At 44.8% G+C, this 19246-nt stretch overlaps 1 protein-coding gene across 9 annotated transcripts in view; it reads left to right on the forward strand.

Annotated features, from left to right (window-relative positions):
- ADCY9 (adenylate cyclase 9) overlaps positions 1 to 18318 on the forward strand; it is a 125050-nt gene extending 106732 nt beyond the window's left edge. The window contains exons 8-12 of one of the 9 annotated variants that reach the window (XR_005060264.2): positions 1500 to 1659; positions 2875 to 3023; positions 5718 to 5759; positions 7899 to 15390; positions 15995 to 18318. Coding sequence is in view for 1 of the 9 variants with exons in the window: in XM_037014462.2 (XP_036870357.2) it covers positions 1500 to 1659; positions 2875 to 3023; positions 5718 to 5759; positions 7899 to 9090 (1543 nt within the window). In the remaining 8 variants the exon portion in view is untranslated. Of the gene's footprint in view, positions 1 to 1499; positions 1660 to 2874; positions 3024 to 5717; positions 5760 to 7898 lie in introns of all 9 variants that reach the window. The other 8 variants (XR_005060266.2, XR_012121909.1, XR_012121910.1 and 5 more) reach the window with 8 other exon arrangements.
- The last annotated feature ends 928 nt before the right edge of the window (positions 18319 to 19246 follow it).

Genomic DNA, 19246 nt, shown 5'->3' on the forward strand with positions numbered 1-19246 from the left:
TTTGCAGTCCGAGGGACCTGCGTGGAGGGTCTCTCAGTCCTGCCTTCTCCCTGCTGGGACTCAACTCCCTCTGTCTCCTTGTAGGGCTTACGTATTCTGCTTTAGAGCATATTTGTGGTTTTTCTTGGAAATATTCCAAGGACTCCATTATCGTTTAAGTATTAGGAGGCCAGAACCATCCAGGATCTAAAAGGGTCAGATGGGGCCTGGCTCTGTGTGGGAGATGGCCGAGATTTGGGGTTTCTTGGTGGAGGCCAAGCCCAGCCAGAGTGCTCATTGCACTGCGGACATGCAGGACTGAAGGCATGGGCACCCAGTTTGGGAGAGGCCCTGACAGCGTTTTGTGTCAAAGCTCAGCAGCGGCTCCAGGCCCTGCCAGATGCGAGAACAGCAGGCCTTTCCCCTCTCCTGCCGCCCCCCTGCCGCCCCAGGGCTGGCTTCAGTTTGTGGGTCTCCCCCTTCCTCCGATTTGGACCCAGGCACCCTCTCTTCCACCCCCACTGCAGGCACTCCCTCCCCATCCTTCACTTAGCCAAGACCTGTTCTTCCTCCAGAACAGCAATTCTCAGCCCCACACTCTCAGCTCTCCTGTCTTTATGACAAATACTTGATGATGTCCACATCACCGCCCTGAAATGTAGCCTGCTATAAATATAATTTTAGAAGGAATCCATGAAATGCTGTCATTCCAGTATGAAGTAGAAACAACAAGAAAGCCGATTCAAATGAAACGTGGTGCTTCACCTCGGATATGCCTGGGCCCTGCTGCCTGGGAGGTCATATGAAGTCATGGGCCATCTGCTCGATCCATGTGACAGCCCCATGTAATCCTTAGGGACGTCCAGGTGTGACAGTGCAAGCACCACACTTCCTGAGATGCCAGACCCTTGGTGGTGTCCCAGACAGAACAAAGCCTGGCCTTCCTTGGTCTATACCAAGAACGTAGCTCATCCTGGAAAATTCTGTGTATGTTAATACCACGCAAAAACCACTTTCTGTTTGTAAATGAAACACGTCTAGGCTCTGGCTAAGGTCACTGTCAGCAGGGTCTTCCCCTCAGGTGTCCAAGGGCACAGGACAGTTATGCAGGGCCCAGGGCAGAGCCTCCCTCTGTACTCCTACCCACTAGATGCCATAGCGCCCTCTGCCATTGTGGCACCAGAACCCACTCAGGACCTCTTGCCACTGAAACAGGTGACAAGGTGGTGACCTATCACAGGGCCTGTTCATATTTGTGTGCCCGGTTCTTAAATGCTCTGCTCAGTCCCACAGAAGCAGACTTGGGTCTCTCTGAGCACATCTTACCAGAATGCAACAAGGGACCTTAAAATAAGGCATGGTGTGCTGAGCGGGTCCAGCTGATTTGCTGCGTCCTGGGAGTGAGGGGGGCGGGGTCTGCCTTCCTCCCATGCTGGCAGCAGAAGCTGGGAGGGGCGCCCTCTGTGGGTCCCCGTCCGCATAGACACCCCGTGTCTCCGCCCTCCCCGTCCCCGGCACAGGATGGTGTTTTTCCTGGAGGATGTGGTGGCTTGCACCAAGCTCCTGCTGGAATGGATAGCTGGCTGGCTCCCGCGCCACTTCATCGGCGCCATCCTCGTGTCACTCCCCGCTGTCGCCGTCTATTCACATGTCACCTCCGAATTTGAGACGAACATACATGTAAGTAAAGTCTTGGCTATTTTGTGTCTGCATTCCTCTAAACTCCCTCATCACTGAAAAAAAAATTAAGCCCGATGACAAGGGTCAGCGATTTAAATATAGGCCCTTAAAGAGGTACAAACTCTTTGTCACTACCTTGAACTTGTCTTTTTTTTTTTTTTTGAGAGGCCATCTCTCATATTTATTGATCGAATGGTTGTTAACAACAATAAAATTCTGCATAGGGGACTCAATGCATAATCATTAATCAACCCCAAGCCTAATTCTCGTCAGTCTCTGATCTTCTGAAGCCTAACGAACAAGTTCTTACATGGTGAACAAGTTCTTACATAGTGAATAAGTTCTTACATGGTGAACAGTGCAAGGGCAGTCATATCACAGAAACTTTCACCGAACTTGTCTTTCTGAAGGCTCGGACTGAGGAGCAGGCAGGGGAGCAAGCATGCAGCCCTATCTCGCTGCTCAAGCCTGCCACTGACCACATTCATGGGCATGGTCCACACCTGCCTCGGGAGATTCCCCAATGGACAGGTGTCCTGTCCAACCTCCCTTGGTGTTCACCAAGCTCCAAATCAGTTACCTCCATAGGTGTTTTTACAAAGGAGCATCTGTCCCACATTCCCAACGAATACAAGGTAATGTGCTATCCTGCAGAGCCGGCACAGATGACTGGCTGGCACCTGGATTGGGCGCTCTTGATCAGGAAAGGCACTTCTTCGTTAAACCCCATGGAGAGTGAATTAATGCTGTTTGGAAGGTTACGTTTTGGGAAAGAGTGAGTGTAACAAGAGCTACCAGGACAGGTTGGCTGCATTTGATACTTTAGCACCAAATCACATTTCTGCTGACACACAGCAGGGCACCTAAGGGAGAGGATTTCTAAAGGTAGCTGATTACACAGTGTTAGTTCTCAAACAGGCAGCCTACCTTCCTTATCCTCAATAATGTGTGCCATTGCCACACATCTGGAGAAGAATTTTAGTACCAATGCGAACTTGTAACCTAAAGCCCTGGGCAATTAACCTAATGATTTATAATCTGTCCTTGAAACTGCTGGGTCTTTTGTGATATCCAAGATATTTTTATATTAAACAAGACAAACAGTAAGGGAGTGAATCATTTGATCTCAGGATGCTCAGGTAGAGGAGAGGCGAGTGAGCCACAAGGGGAGGAGACCGGGTGTGATTCTAACTAAGCACCTGCCCCTCGTTGCAGTTCACCGTGTTCACGGGCTCAGCTGTCCTGGTCGCCGTTGTGCACTACTGTAACTTCTGCCAGCTCAGCTCCTGGATGAGGTCCTCCTTAGCCACCATTGTTGGGGCTGGGCCCCTGCTCCTGTTGTACATCTCTTTGTGCCCAGATAGGTATGTACACCCCCATGGTCTGTGCGTGGTGCCCTCGATGGCAGGGCCCCCTCTCCCCACATTGCTTGCATCTCTTAAGCTCCATGTTCACATCAGAGCCCACACCCTCCATTCTAACAGACTTCACTGTCAGACATGAAAGAGTTTTCAACGTACATAATGTCAACAGATTAATGACATACCCACAGAGTAATATGCAAAAGAAAGAAAAAAATAATTTTAATAATGTGTTTGCATATAGACATCCTGGGGTGACCGCCCCTCTCCCCCCCGCTGGCCTCAGGACATTATGCAGTAGTTTCATGCTTGAACTTACTTATAATGAAGAAGTTTAAATGTAAGAAAGTAGAGCCAGGAGCTGTTTCATACAAGACAATCAAGAAAATAAAGGATTAGAGGTGTAGGGAGGTACAAAAATGAGAAGATGAAGCTGAGTCTAACCTCCCTTGAAGTCAGGTTGATGTACTAAGAGAGAGTTAAAGGAAATGAACGGACATGATGCTCTTACAAGTGACCTGGACCTCACAAATATTGACCCAATATTGTAACATGACACAAAACATTGAAGTAATGATGAACCACTGGAAATATACCTTTTATCTTGAAATCCCTGCACATACCACATACCCCAGGTACTCAGATGACTATACCCTCACTGATACATGCCCAGGAATAGAGAGGAGGGTGCAGGAAAAGAAACAGGAGCCGTGTGCAAGACCCCTGGGGTTCTTAACCGTGTGCTACAAAAATAGAAAAAGTACAGGATGGCAATGATGTGTGCTGTATTTGATGCATTCGATATTAATGAAATCCATTAAGATCCCTATCTTTTACATATTCTACTAATTGAGTGGTGTTTAGTGCTGTTTGTTACAAATGGGTCTCAAATTGCCTTTTGCACATTTACAGCTGGTATAATGGCCTCTAACCTTTTTCAACTAAATATGTAGTTGGAAATACAATGATACCTTAGACTGCAGAATGCACATAGTAATTTATTCAGAAATTTCCGGACAATGTCTTAGAGTCTGTAACAAACTTCTCCTAAATACTGAATTTCTGTGTAACTGCTTACAAAAAACATTTTCCTTTAGCACATACTGAAGAAACACTTATTTAGAATTATAATGGGTTTAGGCTAACAGGATATTTCAGAATTAAGTGGCACATTTCTTTATTGTGCTTTGTAGGACATCTAACATTCCTGGCTCCCCAAATTATTATGACAACCAGAGGGACCTCCAGTGTTTCCAAAATGCCCACTAGAATGATATTACTGTTGCTGAAAACCATTGCTTTAGTAGTTCAATATTAGAGAATGATCCAATTTATTGCAATGTCAAATAAAAGCACCATAGCATGTCTTTGGGTATTACTAAAGCAGTGGTCAGTAATGGACAGAGTAAGTATGCTTTTCCTCAGTTTATTTAATAAAATAATAATGACATGAAAGAAGTTCAAATTCTCTGCAAATTAAGAACAAAAAGGGAATTTGAACTAGAACTGCCATTCTGTATTTGAAAGGAAACTTAAATGAACAGTTAAATTGCTTTAAGTGAAACAAAGCATACTTTTTCCTCTCTAAAGGTGCAGCCGTCTGGAATTACAGTCATTATAAAGCTCTTTCCCAAGAGCATGATACTCACTTTTAGAATCATCACAAATACCACATCGGCCCTTCACAGTGTCATTCAGTCACTGGTGTGGGGGTTTTCCATTTGGACCTAGAGGGCCAAAGTGTTGAGGGACCACTCCCTTGCCTTTTTACCCAAAATTCAAATAGCAGATGTTGGCGTAGGGCTGGCGGTCGGCTCACCCCTTCACCAGTGCGCCTCCATACTCGCAAAGTCCTTCGAGTCTATCCACCCTGTCAGCACTTAAGCCTTTCTTTTTCTGTAAAGTCATTTAACACCTCCTGAAATTACAAAAGCCTCTCCGGGCCCTCGCCTGGCCTTTGCTGCCTGAGAGAGCTGCTCACAGGTCCTGTTCCATTCCCATGAGTGAGGCTGCTGGATCTAGAGGCCAAGGAGTGTTGGGGCACTAGGCTCCCTGGCTGGGGAAATTTGAGGGTGATTTGGTGACCTGGTTAGATGTGGGGTATAACACCCCCCCACCCTGAGAAGCTGTGAAGACTGGAGAGGATACAGGCTGGGCTGCATGTTGCAAGAAGTGCCTTCCCTAATACCAAGAGAGAGTTCCTTATTTAGGTATGGTTTCGATGCCCTGAAATTGGGATTTGATGGCTCTGGCCCCACCAGTAGTGAAGTCTGGCTTCTCTGGTGAGCCCTAACCTGCCAGCATCTCCAGCAGTTCTTTGGAGGCTGATCCTTTGTCAGTAGACATTGCTGTTCATCATGACCGATGTTTCTAGCCATTAGGACTCCATGGCTAAGTTCTGACAGTAACATGGAATGCCTCAGAGACCCTGTCTCTCGAATTTTGCTCTTTGGAACTTGTGCCTACTTTCCATAGCTGATGTGGAGGCTTTTTAGCTGGATGATTGTCTACACCTTTTATTTTTCTTAATTAACACACAGTGTCAAATTATAATAAAAAATTAACTGTCCTTAACTGTCTAACTTGATGTCCACATAAAACAGGAAAATTGAAAATTGTTTATTTAAACTCTCCTTAGATTGCCTTATGTAATGCCTTCTTTGCTTTTTATAACAATTTTTCTCATTTTAATTTCAGTTCTGTAGTAATTTCACACACTGATGCAGTACAGAATTTCAGGTAAGCTTCTAACATTGTGCCGACTTCTGAATAAATGAAAGTAGCGTATCATTATTGCTTATTTCTAAGCTTCCTAAAAACAGTTGTATCTTGAATTAAAAACAACTATATATATATATATATATTCTTAAAAGAATAAGTGGAAAGTATTTACTAATTGAAATATCAGATCATAGGTATAATATCTTACTGGGAAAATGAAATTATTAAGATATATATTAGATTTGCTTTAATTTTGTATGAGACTTTAGCATGTTACAAAGGGAAGCAAAGTAATATTTTGAAATTACTGACTAGAAACTTAAAATAATAAATGTTAGACCCTTACTGTACTACAAACATCAAAGTAAATTCTAAATAAATTGGAGGGTCAAAAACAAAAACTAAATTATGTAAAATTATATAAAAATCTAGGAAAAATAAAACTGAATAGTTTTCAAGCCTCTTAAGAAAGAAATAACTTTCCAATCTTCTACAAATAATAAATAGCTCACACACACACACAAAAATAAAAGACTGACAGATTTATCAGGTGGGGGGATCAAAGCAGAATGAGAAAATATATTTGTAGGACAGTTACATAAAAAGCCAATTAAGACCTTCCAAGATAAAGGACCAAAAAAAAAAAAAACCACAAGAGGGAATGTAGGTAGAAGCTAAATATGTTACTACCAAAGTAACTGTACATTTAAATAACTACAAAATTACTTCTGGTCTTTTAAAATTACACTGTCAATAAGTTATAACATGCAGATACCCAGTGTAGGCAAGGATCTGACTGTCACAAATGGCTGGTGGTGTTTGATCTGTTTCCCAGGTGCTTATAAAATATGTTTATTTAACCCTCACAGTAACCTGACACATTAGGTGGCTTTGTCCGCATTTTCCAGGTGAGGAAGGGAAGCTGGGAGAAGTCAAGGAGCCTGTCTGTAGTCACACAGCCCGTCCAGGCTAGTGCTTAGGCCCTGGTCTTTCTCACCCGCAGGCCATGTTCTTCCTGCCATGCCTCATTTGCTCCTCAGAATGGTACAATAGTTTTGGAAAGTAATTTGACAATCTATAAAAATGTTCATAGCCTTTAACCTAATAATTCTATTTTTGCTTCTATGATGAGATAATTCAGCATATGGTAAAGGCAACCTGCCCAAAAATAGCAATCACAGTGATTGGTAATATTGAAAATTCATCAGCAACTTCAGTTGTCAACAACAAAAAAAATGAATTAAATTATGATACATGTACTCAAATATTGCAGCCATTAAAATGAAGCAATATGGAAAAAATTTATGATTTTTGTTTTTAGTTTATTATTTGAAATTGCATATGTCCTGTAGCGACAGCTAGGTATTTCATTATATATATGAAAAAAGGTAAGATAAATAATAGGACTTAGGAAGGAGTGATATAATTATTTTTTCTGTTTCTACAATCAAAAAATTAAATATCTATGGACACTTTGACATTGTGAAAAAGTAAGCAAATGGTTCCTATGTATGATCATGACTATAATATTTAAAAACAAAACACTTAGCAGCTTTTTTGAGTTAACTTTTATTGGCATATAACATATGCACAGGAAAGTACCCAGATCATAAGAAAACAACTCAATGGATTTTTATGAGTGAGCGTACTACCCATTTAATTATCAGTCCCCTCCAGTGACCTCCCATCCCCATATCCCTAGGCACAGACTTTAAATGGCACTAAGATACACCAAAATGTTTACAAATCCTGTGTTTAGCTGGCTAAGACCACAAGTGATCTTTGTTTTCTTTGTTAAAAATTGTTGAATCCAGGAAAAGAACGTATGGATGTTTGTTTTACTATTCTCTTAGCTTTTGTATAACATTGAGAGTTTTAAAATAAAAAGTTGGGAAAAAAGATTTTTTAAAAATCAAAGAGCTAATAAAGACTTCTGAAAAGCAAAGCAATCACAAAGCACTTGTTAAAGAAATCAGTTACAAAAGTCAGTCTTTATCTCTCCACATCTTCAGTTGCTTTGTGGCCGCAGGTTGTTGAAGGTTTGTGCTCAACAGCGCTTTGTGCAAGCCGGGCTGTTTCAGACCTGGAAGTACTGAGCAGTAACTTTTCCCTTAAAAGGTGATTTAAGAAGATGCATCTCTTGTCTTTACTCTCCAGTTCAGGGAGGAACCCGTGCAACAGCTCCTCGCCGCAGGACAGCAGGAGGCCAGCCAGCTTGATTGGCCAGGAGGTGATTCTTGTCTTCTTTCTCCTGCTCCTGTTGGTCTGGTTCCTGAACAGAGAATTCGAAGTCAGCTACCGCCTCCACTACCATGGGGATGTGGAGGCAGACCTTCACCGCACCAAGATCCAGAGCATGAGGGACCAAGCCGACTGGCTGCTGAGAAACATCATCCCCTACCATGTGGCCGAGCAGCTAAAGGTTTCCCAAACCTACTCCAAGAACCACGACAGTGGGGGGGTCATCTTTGCCAGCATTGTCAACTTCAGTGAGTTCTACGAGGAGAACTACGAGGGAGGCAAGGAGTGCTACCGGGTCCTGAACGAGCTGATCGGGGACTTCGATGAGCTCCTGGGCAAGCCAGATTACAGCAGCGTGGAGAAGATCAAGACCATCGGGGCCACGTACATGGCTGCGTCAGGGCTAAATGCCACCCAGTGCCAGGATGGCAGCCACCCGCAGGAGCACCTGCAGATCCTGTTTGAATTTGCCAAGGAGATGATGCGTGTGGTGGATGACTTCAACAACAACATGCTGTGGTTCAACTTCAAGCTCAGAGTTGGCTTCAACCATGGGCCACTCACCGCGGGGGTCATTGGGACCACCAAGCTGCTGTATGACATCTGGGGAGACACTGTCAACATCGCCAGCAGGATGGACACTACAGGGGTAGAGTGCCGCATCCAGGTGAGTGAAGAAAGCTACCGCGCTCTGAGCAAGATGGGCTATGACTTTGACTACCGTGGGACAGTAAATGTGAAGGGGAAAGGCCAGATGAAGACCTACCTTTACCCCAAGTGCATGGACAGTGGGGTTGTGCCCCAACACCAGCTGTCCATCTCTCCAGACATCCGAGTCCAGGTGGATGGCAGCATCGGACGGTCTCCCACGGATGAGATCACCAACCTGGTGCCTTCTGTACAGAACTTGGATAAGACATCTCTGGGTTCTGACAACAACTCACAGGCCAAGGACACTCACCTGTCTTCCAGGAGGCCCTGGAAAGAGCCCAGCAAAGCTGAAGAAAGGTGTCGATTTGGCAAAGCCATAGAAAAAAGTGACTGTGAAGACATGGGGATGGAGGAAGCCAGTGAGCTCACCAAGCTCAACGTGTCAAAGAGCGTGTAAGGCGGTGCCTGGGTGCTGCATGGTGCTCTGTTCGTCGAAACACAATATATTTGACTGCTGTGTGTTCCCAGCACCACAGTTTCCATCCCCGGATGAGGTGTCGCGTGGTCATTGCAGCCCTGAAGTCTGTGTGGATCACAGTTTCAGAGTTCATTTTCATCCATTTCTGTCCTTTCTCTCCCCCGGAAGCCTCTCCCCGCGGTGGAGCCGTCCAGCAGCGTGGAGGAGAGCGAGTGCCTTCAGGGGCTGGCCCGGCCCCCGCGCCTAGTGACAGGCTGCCAGTGGGAACCATGGCATTGGGTGTTGCTGGACTTTTAAAACAAAAGCTATGGTTAAGATATCATTTTTATTGCCTTTTCCCCAAGACACATTTTTTTTTTGCTAATACAATGTTTTTGAGTTTTTTTTCCTGTATACATAATAGTGTTTTCCAGTGCGCTGACCTTTCTATGTAAACACATACATGCACATACACTTGCATTTATGAATCTCAGATCAAGTGCCAGTAACACGCCGAGAGGGGATGTTGGGGAGAGGGGGCTGAGAATAGCAGTCAGCAGTCGGCAGGACCGCCCAGAGCCCCTCCCCACCTGCGCCTCCTGGAGCACCTGGGCCCTCACGGGCTGCGGGTGTACCACTCCCCACGCCTGGCAGCTTTAGGGCTTCCTCACCTACAGGCCAAGAGACTCCAGATGCCAACCAGTAACAAAGCTTGTGAACCCAGGCCTCAGGTATTTAAAAGCCGTTTTCATTCTGCTCCACACTGAGGGGTCTTCAGCTGGAAGAGAAGGGGTTTGTCTTTGAAGCAGAGAGGGAAATACACAAATAAATGTTTGAGGGTTGCATTTATTTATTTATCAGGAAATGTGTGTTTCGGGGAGTGAGATGCTGGGTCATTCTGGTGAAGGGAAGGGAAATAGGCTCTGGAAGTGTGCAGAGAACCCAGCAGAAGATAAGATGTCCACTAGTGCTTCAGCCATGCTGGGCCCCCTCCCCCACAGGGTGGCAGAGGAGGACCCAATGGGCACAGCCAGTGCGTTCTGGGTCCAAGATGCCCTGAGCTCTCAGCGTGGGTTTTAAACTCAGTGCCACTACTTCTGCCCAGCACACCACCTATCTGTGTCCACAGGGCCTCCAACTGCAGGGATAGGATCAGAGTCCAGCTTGGCATGAAGCAGGAGCTCTGGGCAGAGCGCAAGGGCATTCAGTGCTGGCACTGTTTGGCTCCACACATTCAAGAAGTTTCTCCATCCTTTCCTATTCTCAGCCTGGGCAGGGCCTATTTGTGGCAGGATTGAACCTGGTGAGTGAATCCAAGCCCTCTTTAGATGGAGTTCTTATACTGTATGTAGGATCAGAATCATCCAGATGCAAATGAGGTGTTGAACTGGGGGGAAGTATAGAAAACCTAAGGAAAATCACTTCTCTGCCCTTGCTGCTAATCACGTGTGTGATCGCATTTTGCCGCACTGACTCTGAAGTTTATGTACAATGAACTCAAGTTAGAGTTGCCCTGCCACAGTCTAGTCACGGTTATTAAGGTGACACTGGTGTGCAGCTCCTGGGATAATGTGAGCACTAGCTCCTTCTCTGTAAGCTCTTTACCGATGTACCCTGTACATTTTCTTTGCACAGGTAAATCTCCATATAACGTTCACATCAGCATTAAATCTCATTATCACTTCTCCCCAAATACATACAGAATCTGCCGCTTCCAGTATCATGAAATACTGACTCTGATCAGCCAGCTCCCCAGGGGACGTGCATGGCATGGCCACCAGACAGCGCAGCAGCCATAGCCAGGATCTCGGCATCCCAGAGAGCTGAGAGCATTCTCAGTAAATAAGATTTTCCTTGTGGTTTTACTTTCAGTTTGTTGATCTTCCAGGGACAGAGAAAGGATGGTGTGACAGTACCTCTTGCTTCTAAAGAATGTATTGTTATAAAATGCGACAGAGTTGTTTTTTTTTAATTTTTTTCTGAAAAACACTACCTGATGGTCTCTGTGTCCACAGGGGTCGTGGGTGCGCTAGGGGTTTCTTCCTTCAGCGTTAATGCGTGTCCTGGAGTGTGGCCCTCTCCCTGTGCCTAATAGCTGCAGGCCCTGTATCTCTAACAAGACAGACTGGGCGGTTGCGGACAAGTCACCACATCTCTACTGTCCCCTCAGAATGTGCTCTGCAATGTTCATCTCTACACACGCTTCCTCCCTATCAAATCTGTTTGCCTTTCCCTCCTACAAAGGTAGCTGTGACTCCTTACCCTGGGGGAGCCTTGAGAAGCTGCCGCCTGCAGGGGAAAATCATGACATCTGATGGTCTGGTTCAGTATTGTGTAAATTGGAATTTGATGGATGGTTCACCAAAGAGCTTCAAGTTGTCTTTAAAAAATATCCAAGCCTTCATGAATAACCAGGAAAGATGTTCCCTCCGGGCCACCAGGTGACACAGGCCCTTCCCAGTTCCTTGCTCCAATGTGTACCTCAGTGCAGAACCACAGCATCCCTGCAGCAGAAATGCCGAACATTGCACAGAGCTGCTGAAAACAGATGAGTTTCTAAGCAGCAGTTCAAGTACTACCGATACAACAGATGCATTCTTCAGAGTGGCAATACCTCTTACAAACTTAGGTCAGGAAGCAATACTTCACAATTGAATGTGTGTAAATAGTCGCTTCAAGTTGCAATTGCTATTTTCTTCTTGGTCCCAGGTATGTATATATACATATATATATATGTGTGTGTGTGTGTGTGTGTGTATATATATATGTGTGTGTATATATATATATATATATGTAAACAAGCACACATGATTTCATCCAATGCAAACAAATGTAGAGCGTCAGCTGTGAAACCTGGAAGCAGCTTGAAGGGGCACACAGATTATGTGGCACCTGCCCACAGCTCCATCAACACTGACTCCACTCGCAGAGGCGATACCTGCACATTTGCACAAGACATGGAGAGCCAGGGCTGCATGCTTCCCACTACATGGGCTAAAATTACTTCTAATTTCCAAAGATCCATCCAGCATTTGCATTTCTAGATTTTCAAGGTAAGCAGTTTTTGGTTGGTCGCTTCAGAAAATTACATCATGCCTACCGTCTAAAGTTAAATGAATAAGAATCAACTGCTTGCATTTTCCGTCTTTCCTTTGCTCTCCTCTTTTTAAGTTGTTAATTCTAACAATTTCAAAATGCATCCACTGAAGAAATGGACATTAAAATATTCTAAAATATAAAATATTTGATGCCTGGTATTTCCTCATTGAAAAGATCCATACCACTTCAGAAATTAGGGCCACCCCTCACTTCCTACAGTTTGTGGCTGAAATAGGAAGATTTGCTTTTCTTTGACGTCATGACTTTGAAAAAAAAATTTTTGTATTTTTTTTAATGGACATATTTGCTACAGTTAACTTTGGTGGTGAAGTATTTTTATGTGGAACTTTAAAAAGAATTAGAGGTTTCAGGAAAAGTCATGCCTGTGATGATATCCCTATTTTTTTAGCTTTCTAAGTAGTTTTTCCTGCAATATCTTGAGAAAAAATTGACTGAGAAAATGAGGTAGGTTTTCTAAAAAGATACACCCAAGTAGCCTCTCCTTTGCAGAGCCCCTGGGGATGCCCGGATCACAGGGGAAGTCACAAACCCATTTTAGACTCTGTTTAAAGTCAGAAAGTCTCTTCCCAGAAAAATGAATAGTCCATATCTTAGGGATTTGCAACACCTCCAAAACTGGAGCCAAATTGTGGATCTGCTGGGGTTTAGAGGTTTTTCCCCTAGAGGGGTTTTCCTAGGGAACCCAGTATTTATGAGAACATCAGAGCACAAGATCCTCTTATAGACTCAGTGATGGGAGATGAAGACGCATGTTGCTAGTCCTTGCTCATCAGCTCGCAGGCACCAAGCTTCTGGGTGATTCTCTGCTGGAACCTGGTGCCATGAGGACCCTCGTCGTGTGGGCACCCTTTCCTCCCAAGCCTGTGCTAAGGGGCATCCCTAGGAGCTTTTCTGGAGGTTAGGGAATGAATAGTGGTCTCTGCTGCATTGAAGGCCCTGTAAGGATGTGGGTCTCTCTCCCAGAAAGGGCTCCCTGGGGGGGCTTTTCAGAATTTCTCAAACAGTCAAGAAAGGCAGCCTCTAACTTTTGCACAAGTCTCAGAACTGATTTGTGGTTTCTCTTCCGTCTAAAATCTCTTGCACATGTGGTTGCTTCTCTGTGCTGTGGAAATCTATCGTCGTGGCCACCTGGAATAGATTCCAAGTGCCCGGTCAAGGATGCTAACGGGAAAGCAATGTGACAGGAAATGATCAAGGAAAAGGACACACTTGCACACCATATACATGTAACTTTAAAATCTTTCCAAGTGTCTGTTTTTATACAGTTCCTTTGTAAAAAAAAATTTTTTTAATGACATGACCCAAAGAGTTGTTACTATATATTAGAGTAATTTAAGCTTGGGAAACTCACATATCCTTGCTGGGCCTGGAAGTCTGAAGAAGTAAGTTAAGTAATCATGTCTTGAGCCATCTGAGTGCCTCCTGAGAGCTCAGTCAACGGCAGCAATACTTAACCTTTTTTCGGCTCGCACAGCCTGTGATAATTTGATGAAAGTTATAGCTCCTCCCTCCAGAAAAGTTGCACATAAAAATAAATGCTGTCAGTGTTACATACAATTTCAGGAGTTCCTGGACCCAAATGAAGGGCCCCTCTGATCTGCAATAACTAGAGGGATGATGCTTTTTAATCATAACTATCTATAAATGAGGTTTCCAAGCATTTCCAGACTCCCCATTGGAAATGTGATTAAACACATTAATGCCGCCAGTTTATATATGCATTTACAATCAGATTATATATATTTGAGTTTTATGTCCTACTTATCTAAATATATTTCAAGAGCCACTCAGAGATCTTTTCAATAAATAAATACAAAGTTAGTCAAATTCTTTCCAATGGATAAGTTACCTTCAGCCAGTATTGATTGAGCACCTACTGTGTGCCAAATGACGCCAAAGCTCCCTTTATTCAGACTGTGAGAGTTGCTGTGACATTTGAGAATCTCTGAGGAAGAGCTGTGACTAGAAACTCTCCTTTTCATGATGGCTTTACTGTTATGGATTCCACTGTACACTGAAGGGAAGCTCAAGATCTCTGGGGTCTCATAGGGACATTTCTCTTATTGACATTTTCAACAGTGGCTCCTTAGTGTTATGTGTAACCTGTTAGAGATCTTCATGTCTGTGGTCTTAAGTATTCAGTCTCTTGAGAAAGAGCAACAGATGAGAAACACTCAGGGAAAACAGCTGCACCAATATTGCATTGGTCCCTCGATGGGAGAGGGGCCAGTCCACATGCCACCCACAAGGCCACACACTGTATTTTTAAAACGATCTTCTCCTGACAGTGATTCGACGCAGCCCAGGCTCCAGCACTCTTCTGAAGGAGTTGCTCTTTCTCCTTCTTCTCAGCTTCATCTAAAAAAAATCCTGTTTTGGGAGGGTAATGAATGGCACCTGAAAGGAGAAATTGCTTGGACTTGTCCATGTGATTCTGGGAAAAGGAGGATGATACAGACCTGCACACTCAGCTTGGACTCCCTTGGACACAGACATCCTTGTGCCCAAGGCAAGCCTCAGCGGCTCACCGTGCCCTTCCTTTTTAGGACCGCCACCTCACATTCTCTCCGGCATCCCAGCCTCTGAGGTCTCCAGGACTGGCCTCTGGGAGTCTTCTGCACAAAGACCAGCCCACCCCAGCTCTGGTGTTTGTCCCCTAGCCAGCCACTCCTCTCCACAGACATGTGCCCCCACTCTTCCTGTGGTCCCCACCCCCGTCCACCATTATCTCTGACCTCCCTGCCAGGTTCAGTACCATGCCATACTCCCTCACTTGGGCAGTATCGATGAACCAACAGCAAAATGATGAGCAGATACTTTATTGATTGATGAAAATAACTGTTTAGCTGCTGACTTCAGTTCTCACATATGCGAACATGCCTCTGCAGGTAAAGCGGTCTCCTGCTGGAGCTTTCTGCCAAGGGACTCAAAACACCTGGAACGCCCTTTGCCCTTAGGATGCATCGGTGCACTAGGGAGGCAGAGGTGAAAGTCCAGTACCTGAGTGGCTTACCCCAGTTCAGCTGGTTGTTGCCCATGAATCCCAGCCTCACAGCCAGAAAATAACACGCTGCCAAGTCCAAATGATCAAATGTCTTGGCCTCCCCTTCCAGCTGTGGAATGGGACACTGTGCATTTAAATGGTCAGATGAGACAGCAGGTCGTCAAGCAATGGACAAGGTAAAACACATCTTCCCTTCTCTCCCTCTACCATGATTTTTGTAAAGCTGGCTACTTGAATTATATGTGGAGTATTTTACTAGTTACTATCTAGTAAAAGCTTAGAATGGAGAATTTAAAAACTATTCAGGTGTCCATATGGACTTGTGTCCATGTGCTAACCAAGACCATCAGGGAACCGAGGCAAAGTCGGCAACACACTGGTGCCTTCAGAAAGCTCAGTGTAAAATGGAGATTATGTTGTCTCCCGTGCTTCCTGCTAACGTAACAGAGATATAGTCCATATGTTTAACATGAAATCAGGTTTTCTCAAAATTGATTGCACAATAAATTCCTTATGTTTTTAAAATGTCTGTATATATCTGTACACCTCCAGTATTTTAGGGAAGTATTAAAGAGAGAGAAGAAAAACTACTACTTGGTCACTTAACTTGAAATATCATAGAGCATGATTTGCCATTTTCATGTCAATTGGGGGATCTTGGGCAAAAAAATGGACTTTGTTGACTATGAAGGACTGAAGGAGCCAATAGTTTTATTTTTCAGAAGCAAGACTTATTAACATGGTGGTTTGAACTTCTCTTTGTTAATTTTGGTTTGTCAGGATGACCTCTCTTCCTCAAGAGTTAAGACTTAGGATGGCCTTGCAGATACTTGTAGAATATTCATTTAGCACAAAAGAACATGGCAGCATATCATCCTTGACCTCCAATTTCTATTATTAATTTCATGACGAGCTGTGCTTTCCAAAAACTTCTGTCAAGAACTTCCATCTCCTTCTAAAGATCCTTCTCTATCGTGATACCTGGAGAGTGTTGGATTTGTTTGTTGTTTGTTAATACTGAAGAATGCAATATATGTGAACTTTCAGGAAATTAATTCAAACCTAAGAAGATATGGTACAACTATTTGGGAAAAAGAAGTCAAAGCAATTACCCAGATAATGTAGGATAAAAGCATCTTCATAAAATATTTTAAATGAGAAGAAATGAATTCGCTGCATGAGTCACATGGATGCTGATCCAAAATCTTGCATCCCCTTACCTGGGGCCCATACACTGGGCCGCTTCCATCCTTCAGCTTCTCATTTCCAAAGTTCTTCAACTGCCTGTTTTGTAAGCAGAATTATCATAGGCCCAGACCTGCGAGCTTTGAGAGAAAACCTAGCATGTTCTAGGGAAGTAGCCATTTGGTAGTTACCGAAACTGCAAAAGAGTTTGCCTGTGTGCCCAGCTGGTGGCTCCTGCCAGTGCCACAAACAAGACCTCTGGCATCTACGCTCACAGCAACAGCCCTGCGGATGCCTTCTAGCAGGGGCACTGCCAGTGCCAGCATGAGCACTGAGAAATGTGGATGAGCCCTGAGACAGTCTGGCAGCGAGGAGGAGACTGGAGCTTCCTTCCTCAGCTCCTGTGCAGTGCAGGAAGGCAAGCTCTGAGCACCAACACAATGCCAGGCCTCCCGTTGCCGCTTTGGCCTCCCTGTGAACTCGGCGACCTTCGTGTTCTGCTTGTGACACTTCCTGGTCTGCATGTCATGCACTGTCCCAGCTTGACACACTCCAAGCTCCTCACTGTAAACTGCCACCAGGTCCTGGGCAAGCCTGTGGCACCCACACCTCTTCAGAAAATCGCCTGCAAGCCCCTCCGGTTTTAGCCCCAAGAAGCTGCCAGAACAAAGAGCTGGGAGTTTAAGTCTGATCTGGGCTCACAAAGAGGATCTTCGTTCTTCCACCCCTTGGCTGGCCCAGGCAACAGGAAGCTAGACTCTCAGGCCAGTGTGGAACACAGAGACCCCCTACCAATGATTCTGGGGCCCCCAAGTTGACCTTGGACTGGGGGAAGGTCAGGGACAGAGCAGAGGACCCACTGGGAATGCCCAGAAAAGTGGATGTCCACAAAATGCAGTTCACAGCATTCGGTGACCTAATGCAGCAGAGCTCAGCTCCCAAGGGGCCCTTCCCCACCCCCACCCTTCAAGGGCTGCAGCAGCGGGCACTCCATAAAGCCATCAGACGGGGTGTGCCAGGCAGGGCCTCTGGGTGCACCCTCTTCACACTATAGCATCAAACCGAAGCACCAGTAACAACACACAGGTGAGCACCGAGTGAAAAACCTGAAGCCTTAACATCTTGGAAATCCTGTGTCGATTTCACAATTTGTAACTGACAGCGTGCAGGATTTAGCTGTCCCTGAGAGGATCCAGTTACTAAAATCAACTTCCGCTGTCTCAGTAACGTAGTTATCCTGATACCAAAGCCAGTTCTGTGAGGCCCGTGAGGTGTGACGTAACGCTGCAGGATTGGCATCGAGCAGGTGCCAGAGCACACTCCCGTAGTTCGTGGGGTCCTAGCACTGTGAAGGGGTAACAGCGGCTTGTTCAAGCGGCCTTTGACCTGTGTGCTTGCCCGTCCTATCCTAAAGCCGGCGTTCTCTCCCACGCTCTGACTGAGGCTTCCTCTGCTCGGGCACTGCGCCTTGCCTGTCATGAGCACAGAATGAAGTCACTGACGATCATGAATAATAATCTGCCTCTTCCAAAGCACGGAATAGTTTCTTTTTAAATCGCATTTTCTCCCAGCAGACTTTTTCTCATGTTTGCCTCGCTGTCTTCTCTTTTCCAAGGAGAGGAAAGTGCTGCTGAGCAGGAACTCAGAGTTTCTTTCGGTTAAAGGGAAGGAGCCCAATTGTAAATTTAAAAAAAGAAAAGCTGCTTATGCTCTGTCAGCAACCAAAAACAGGTAGAATTGTATCTGTGAAATATTTAGCTCTGTATGTATATAGATAAAAGCACATCACCTTTAATTTGTTACTACAGACCTTGTAATCTATTGTATATTAAACTGTTTTACTGTATCAGAGAAAACTTCACACTGTAGATTGACAAAAGCTAGGAAAATAATTCAAAATACAGTATAATTAACTCAAATTCTGTTGTTTATTTATTCTGGGCTTGACATGAATTCAAGTAGAAAATGTGCTTAATATAAATTATCAACTGGGAAATGGATTTATCTGCAAGACTCCTGAAACCCATTTTTAATACCACACCAGTTCATAGTGCTCACCACGTGCCTATGCCTTGTGAGTCCAAGGGGGTCTCCAGCTGGTGCTGTATTTCAATCCAGATGAGGGCATTTCAGGGAGCAGGCACTGCAGCCCTTCCGCCAGCCTGCCTTGTGCAGGGCCACCGTCAGCTCCCATTAACTTGAGTAAGTGTTCAGAACACACAATTGTGGTGGCAAGTTTTTAGGGCCTTGAATGCCACTCTTGTGATTGAAAGGTGAGCAGCCCCTTCCCTTGAGCAGGAAGCTGTTGCCAACAGGCAAATACAGAAAGAAGGCAAAGAAGCACCCTGTCCCTGGGGGTCCCTCTTTCCAACACCGGAAAAGAAGGTAAAGACTCTATGTTAAGAAATCCAGGTAGGATGCACTAGTCCATGTCTGATCGAGCATTCTCTGCAATTTTGTGGAGTTTGTTCAATATAGAATTTAGCCCAGAGACAGGAGTGAACCAAAATGTGTTTTCTTTGGTCTGCTTTGAGCAAAAATGGAAGAAAAGGGTTCATTTTTCCAGGGTTTTTTTTTTTTTTAATCAATAGTACAGCTCCAGAGTAAGTATTTATTCCTTGGCCCAGTTTCCCAATCTTTTTAACTTAGAAGTGTGACTGCCAATTCCCTGCGTTGTAAGAATATGTTGAAATCGAGCCCACAAGCCCAGGCACCTGGGAATCATAGGACATTCTTTTCACGTGTGGTTGGGCCAGATTTCCTGCACTCTTGAGTTTGACTTTTTTAAGCTGGTGTTGGGGAAACAGGTGTGTGACGCTAGTTAGCAGACAATTCAAAAAGTAGTAT

Source organism: Manis javanica, chromosome 10 (assembly GCF_040802235.1).
Source record: "Manis javanica isolate MJ-LG chromosome 10, MJ_LKY, whole genome shotgun sequence".
NCBI lineage: Eukaryota > Metazoa > Chordata > Mammalia > Pholidota > Manidae > Manis > Manis javanica.